Source organism: Plectropomus leopardus, chromosome 14 (genome assembly GCF_026936395.1).
Source record: "Plectropomus leopardus strain MGB_pleo_1.0 chromosome 14, ASM2693639v1, whole genome shotgun sequence".
Classification (NCBI taxonomy): Eukaryota; Metazoa; Chordata; class Actinopteri; order Perciformes; family Serranidae; genus Plectropomus; species Plectropomus leopardus.
In genome coordinates, this window is record NC_142189.1 from 12047242 (window position 1) to 12053806 (window position 6565).

Genomic DNA, 6565 nt, shown 5'->3' on the forward strand with positions numbered 1-6565 from the left:
ATTGACCAAGTAGAAATTCTGACCTGATGGTGTGAAAATCACCACAGTCAGACAGTTTCATCCTCTCAAGACTATGAATGTCTGTTCAAAATTACATAAAAATATATCCAACAATTGTTAATGTTATTAGATTGTATTAGTGTGGAACAAAGCGATTGACTGACCTGCCAACAAGAGCCAAATTCTGTTCATCATTATTTACAGGCGAACATGTTTCAGCTGTTGCCTTTTTCGTGATCATTCTGTGTCATCGTTATGTTCAGCAACTGGCACTTAACAAGTAATCATAATTCAGCCTAATTAGATGGACACCAAATTGTGTAAAACAATTTCATATTCATTTTCTTTATCAATAAGGACTACACTTTTTTTTTAGCATTTTTGCAAAAAAAGTGCCAGTCTTAGCCAGCCGGCTGACTTCTAACTGCTTCTAACTCCTTTTTACTCTAAAACCAGTAAAGTGACAGGTTAAGAGAAACAAACAAACTGCAGGACAGTAAGATGCAGAAATGATGATAGCAAGAAAGTCAATATTCTCAAGATAGAAGACAGGCAGAGCAACAGGAAGCAGCAAAACATTGATGCAATATAATGGTAACATCCACTTTTAAATCATTGCAAATATATTCCAGCATTACATTAGTGGATATTTAGTGCGGATAGACTTGTTTGGATGAAAAATCCTTGAGAAACCAGGTTAGAGCTGTGAACCAGAGGATGTATTTTCATGCGCTGTGATAACCTGGTTGCAGTAAAACCTGTGTTTACATGCAGCTGGTCAGTAATCATATTTCTCCTCCCATCATGTACAAAGCATTTGCTCATTATAGGAGGGCTGGCACAATAAGCGAACAGGCTCTGCAGAGCAGTTTGACTTCTCTGTTTGATGTCTTTGAATATGACAAATAACCTCCTCTTCCGCTTACTGTAGATATATTTGCACTAATTCAGTTTCAGTCCAACTTTAGATTAAATTATTCTGGATGCAGCTACAAGTAATGATCTGCCCTGTCATCCCTCTGCACCGCTGCAACTGTTCCCTGTATGAGGTATTTTCCTCACACGTGTGCGCATGTAAAAACCCTGATAGAGACCCAGTCAAGCATACCGTATGCATTAGCATAAAATTTGATTTTCTCTACAGAAATGTAGCTGTGGGTTACCCAGTTAAGGAATTACTTTTTTTGACATCTAAGAAATCATGTTACTACAGAGAGCTCACAATAACCAGGGTATCAACTTACTTGGCTTATTATCAGCCCATTCAGAAGAAAATGTTGGCAAATACTGCATGTATCTAATAACCACAGATGTGTTTTTTAGTGAGACATTGTGGTACCAAACTGAGTGTTTGGTAGTGAGACATCAGTCTATTTCCAGCTGTAATTTTGGTACCAAAACTAGGTGTATTATATCAAGACATCAGGGCATTTTGAGCTGCACTTGTGGGACAAAAGCTGAGGGTTTTTTTTTTTTTTTCCAGCCCCAATTGAAGCACATAAACCCAGGGGCAGGCGCATAAATCTCTGTGATTTATGACAAAAACTGTGTGCATGCACAGAGGCAGATTTATAAAGTTGTGTGAACGCCTGATTTTGTTTTATAAATTTCAAATATTATGGCGCTGGGCGCACAGGCACAAGTCTCATTTCCACACCCACAGTTCACCATAAATGGAGATAAAAATGCCCTTACACATACATTTGCATATTGACACATGTGCCCCTCCACCATGTATCACAGCTGTCAGCAAGAAATACAGTAGTGCAATTTCACCGAGGTTCTCCAACGGTGCCAGAGAAGCCGTCATTACGCACGGCTGTGGATATTTGCAATGTCCATACCACTAATTCATCACGTTTCTGCAAATCATTGTCGTGGTGAAATCTTGATCATCATTATTGTTAAATGTCAGAAGGACAATCAATGATTTATTCATAAGGCTCATGTAGAAACTGACTTAACAAAATGCTCCGCATGATAAAAGTGAATGATTTCTGTCATATAAACCGCAGCTGTATTCGCTAAAACCTCGTACACACCTGCTCTGAAGAATGCGTGAGGTGCGCACATTCCTCCTTTATAAATGCCAGTTTATATGCGGGAAAAGGCGTACCCATGATTTTTTTGTGCGTACACATCATTTATGCATCTAGCCCTGGGTGGTTTATGGCAAGATATCGTGGCATTTCTGGTTTTTGTTAGTGAGACATTGCAACGCTTCCAGCCATGACTGTGGCTACAAAACCCATTTTTTTGTTTGTTTTTTGTTTGTTTTTAGTGTGACATTGTAACATTTCCACCCAGAATTGTGGCACCAAAAGCAGGTGTTTTTAGCAAGACATCACAGCATTTCCAGCAGTGGTTATAGCAACAAAAATAGGTATTAAAAGCCAAAGCATGGTCTTTTCTAACCAGGTGGGTTTTGTGCCTAAACATAACCACATGTTAATCAAAGCATTGTTGAACGTAATGTTTAAACATATCCGCTTCATATGGAACATACAAATGTGACATATCTGTGGTCTCCAGAAACAAACTGCGCAAACATTCATTCTGGTGATTGGGTTGTTTATTATCCTTTGATTTCCTTTGACAGGTTGATGGATTTAGCAAAATATTGTTACCCAATGTAAATTTCTCCTGGAGAAGCCTGATAATTGGTCCATTGCATACACATAAACAAATGCTTTTTAAAGAGATTGCAAGTGTTTGCCACAGTATCACTGCAGCCTCAACTTGGTGGGATGAAAGGGAAAAGGAGTTGTAGCTGTGCACTGTTGCATCCAAAATAATTCATTCTAAATGCCAGCTGCGACCAGACGAAACTTGTGTTGAATTTACTGTTAGAAACTGTCAGGTTGAACCACTAAATGAGTCCATTTCCACAGCCGAACGGAAGGCTTTATAAAACTCAAACACATGTGCACAGTAATGAAAAAAGTCTCCCACTGCAGAGCCTGTCCTCTCATCGTCTCACTGCACCATCAGTCCGAATAAATCTCTTAAAGCAGCAGCCTCATCACACACAACGGATATTCTTCAGACGCCTACAATATGCCAATACTGGTTCAAAAAGTGTAACATTTATACATCTGGCTCAGTGACTGAACAGAGCTGCTTGTTCTTTGTCTGGTCGATCAGTGTTTAACTGTCATTTGATTGCTACCATGCTTCATATTGACAAAGGGACATCCATCAATGCTAATTAACTCTCTGGCTGAACTTAATTGAAGGAAGGATGAACCTAAACTTAAGGAGGGAATGACCGATTTTGCCCATGAACCTTGGTGGCACTGGTTATAGATTTTTCCTTTGCTATTAAATATTGTCTTTCTTTAATTTGTAAAGAACAAATGAGAGAAAAATATGAACTCCCGGTATATTGTACAAGAAATGTGAGAAGGACACGGTTATAATTTCGGGCAGTGGACTGCAGGACCCAGGATGTCACTGGTGCAGTTATTGCAGCTAAAACTGCACATGTGTGAAGAAGATAAAGGATGAGGTTTGATTTAAAAACCAGGGACCAAAAAACATCTGTCGGCTGCCAGGTGTAGCATCCTGCCCACAGTAGGGGGACAGGATGTTCCCAAACAAGTGAAATGGATGAGCGGATTGGGTCTGGTGTGTTGTAGCAATCTAAATTGTTTCTGGTGTTTGCTGTGGAGTCGAGTAGTGGACAAAAAAGATGACTTATCTTACATCATGCACCTTCAGATTACCTAGAAAATTACCCACAGTTTGGCCTGAATTGAACTGTTGTTGGGGTTTTTTTTTTTTCAGATATACAGCAACAACACAGTCTCACGCTGCATTTAAATGGAATCAGGGAGACAAAAGATGGCAAACAGGATATAATGTTAGTGGACGAAAACAGGATGGTAAAATTTTTGGCAGGGAATACCGACAATGGCACCGGTAGACAGCTGTAGCTACACGGGTCCAAAGAATGAATGGCCATGCTTCGTACTGATGTTTCTGATGATTTATTTGCTCTCCTCTTTGTTTTCCTCGACATCATTATACACCCCAGTTTAAAAAACATACATTTTCTACTCACTCTCAGTCTAGTGTCCATTGCTAAGTAGTCTAATTAGCACAACAGAAATGTGCTAAGATAAAACAAAATGACCAAAAAATGTCTAAGTAATGCACATTAACAACATTATAAATAAAAAGAAACAAAATAAGGAACAGTTACCGTGTGTGCCTTAAGGATCACGTGAAGAATATTGTTACTCGTACGTTTGTCGTTTGCAACTATGTTGCTCTTATCCAAATTGCTACTGACCTATGACCTCACCATATGACATCACATTTTCCACATTGCTGTCCGCTACACTGAGGTGGTGTTACTCTCTGCATTTAGATAAGATCTTACCAGCAATACACTTTTTTTTACATGTGTAGCTCTTTCTCTGTCTGCTTGCTTGTGTGTGTGTGTGTCTGCTTGTCTTTCTTGCTCTCTGTTTAGACACAACTGACAAATATGTGGAAGCACAGGATACATGTTTAATCAGTGATCACATTTTGATAATTTACATCATATCTAGTATAGCTTCTATATAATCTATAATAAACTGCCATTGTGTTTTCTTACCAGATTTGCATTCAGCTTGCAGGAAACATAGACTTGACACCTGAACTATCGCCTCAGATCAAAACCAAACCCAGAGCTCGGGTCACGGCACAACCAGTGTGAACAGCCCCGCCACTCAACATGGGCCCTGAAAGGAAGCAGGCAGCGCTCCATAGAATATCAGCATGCTTCACAGCAATTTCACATCATGTGAACATGAGGTAAGTGAGTAAACCGAAAAACAAAAAGTGTTTTGTATGGATTCGAAGTTCTTTCTAAAAAGAGACTTTATGTTTTTAACAAGCAGGAACTAGACATTTTCTGTGATAATTAAATTTTATTTTGAAAAGACACAAAACTGCACAGGAGGGGTACTAAAAAGTCCGTTTTTGATGTGTGGGGCCGCTGACCAAGCATCAGTATGTGATGAGTTGTTTGGGAAAGTGTTTTGACAGCATGTCTTGAAAATGTTGACATCACTTCAAGTGAAATAAAGTGTTGCAAATTTGTGAATAATACTGAACTAACTGCAAATAGATTGTGTCCCCACCAAAGACTACTTTAAAGTTTGGAAATATGAATGAATCCATGAAAAGATGTGCATGGAAACAAACAACTGTTGAATGAATCAGGCCTGGCCTTTGACCATGTATTTCATCCTGTACCAGAGTAAACAACAGCCTAATCTCGTCGAAATGAAGTCTAACCCTTGGCAATAAAGAGGTTCATTTACTTTATCTACAGGGGAACCACAGTTTTGATTATTTCCTTATTGCTTTCATAATGAAAAAGAGTAGCTACATGCTGTTTTATACGCCAGGACACATTAGTTTTTAATAATGACTTAAGACAGAAAACCGTTGCAAAAAACACAAGATTTGTGCATCATTTGGGCACCTTCCCTTGCCACCCAGTTCTAAATAAACAAGAGAAGCATCCTTAATTTCCTCTGAAACATTTATCTCCTGTGGGATAGGAAGAGAGATAAGGTGAAGACTGCAGCAAAAGAAAATCACAAAGGTAAACCAAACTGCCGAGACGCAACCATGCACCAGAATTTCCCCAAATTTTTTATATAAATACCTACCTCCTGTTTCTACGCTCCTTTTCTCCAAAACAACTTTTTCCTCATCTTTTTTTTTACTCCCGGCGGCTTTTATCTGACTGACTGTTGAGGAGAGGCGCATGTGGTTGCCTCAGTAATGTGACATTTAGACAAATTCACCAGGCGTTCCGGCGGGATGCTGCCTCCACTGTACACGAATGTGTGCAAATACGCCTCTGTGAGAGTGTGAGCTTTTTGTATGTGTGTGCTTAAAAATTGGGTTGACAATCTGCCTAACTGTGAGGGGTGCGTGCTGTGCTTTAGGTGCACACACACACACGCACACACACACACACACACACACACGCACACACACACTGTTTCTGCGTCTGGCAGACAAGCTGCAGTCCTTTTGATGTTTGTGTTCTCGGTGATCTTCCACAGTCATGAGGCAGCGCGGGAGGCCTCAGATGCTGCTGAAACAGAGTGTTTCTCTTTGAAAACTTACATGACCAGCCATTATCTCTATGCTGTAATATCACTCCTCTTTTTCCTGCTCTTTCCTCCATCTTATGTCCACGTTTCACACCCCCCTCACTTCTCGCTGTCACCAACACACTCCATCATCAGATCTGTCTGGCTGTGAACCCTGTGCAGCCCCAGACAGACGGTCATGGCAAATTGGTAATATGAGTCAGAGCTGAGTATTGGAGACACGACAGCCTCCGTTTTTTCCTCACAGAGCTTTCAAGAACTTTTACATTAGTTATTTTTTATTTATTTTATTTTTTTGTACCCTTTGAAACTTAGGCAAATTGGCTTGATTTCTTTTAAAAACATGAAAAGAGGGCAATAAAGGTCAAAAAAGAAGGTAAAAAAAAGAAACAAAATGTAAAAAATGCAGGTAGATTGCCTGATAATTAGCAAAATAAATAATA

At 39.5% G+C, this 6565-nt stretch overlaps 1 protein-coding gene across 1 annotated transcript in view; it reads left to right on the plus strand.

Moving 5' to 3' along the window:
- Nucleotides 1-4837, plus strand: part of LOC148187437 (uncharacterized) — an 86770-nt gene extending 81933 nt beyond the window's left edge. The window contains exon 5 of the mRNA XM_088087744.1: nt 4607-4837. Within this exon, the coding sequence (XP_087943870.1) occupies nt 4607-4705 (99 nt within the window). The 3' untranslated portion in view covers nt 4706-4837. The remainder of the gene's footprint in view (nt 1-4606) is intronic.
- Nucleotides 4838-6565: the final 1728 nt, after the last annotated feature.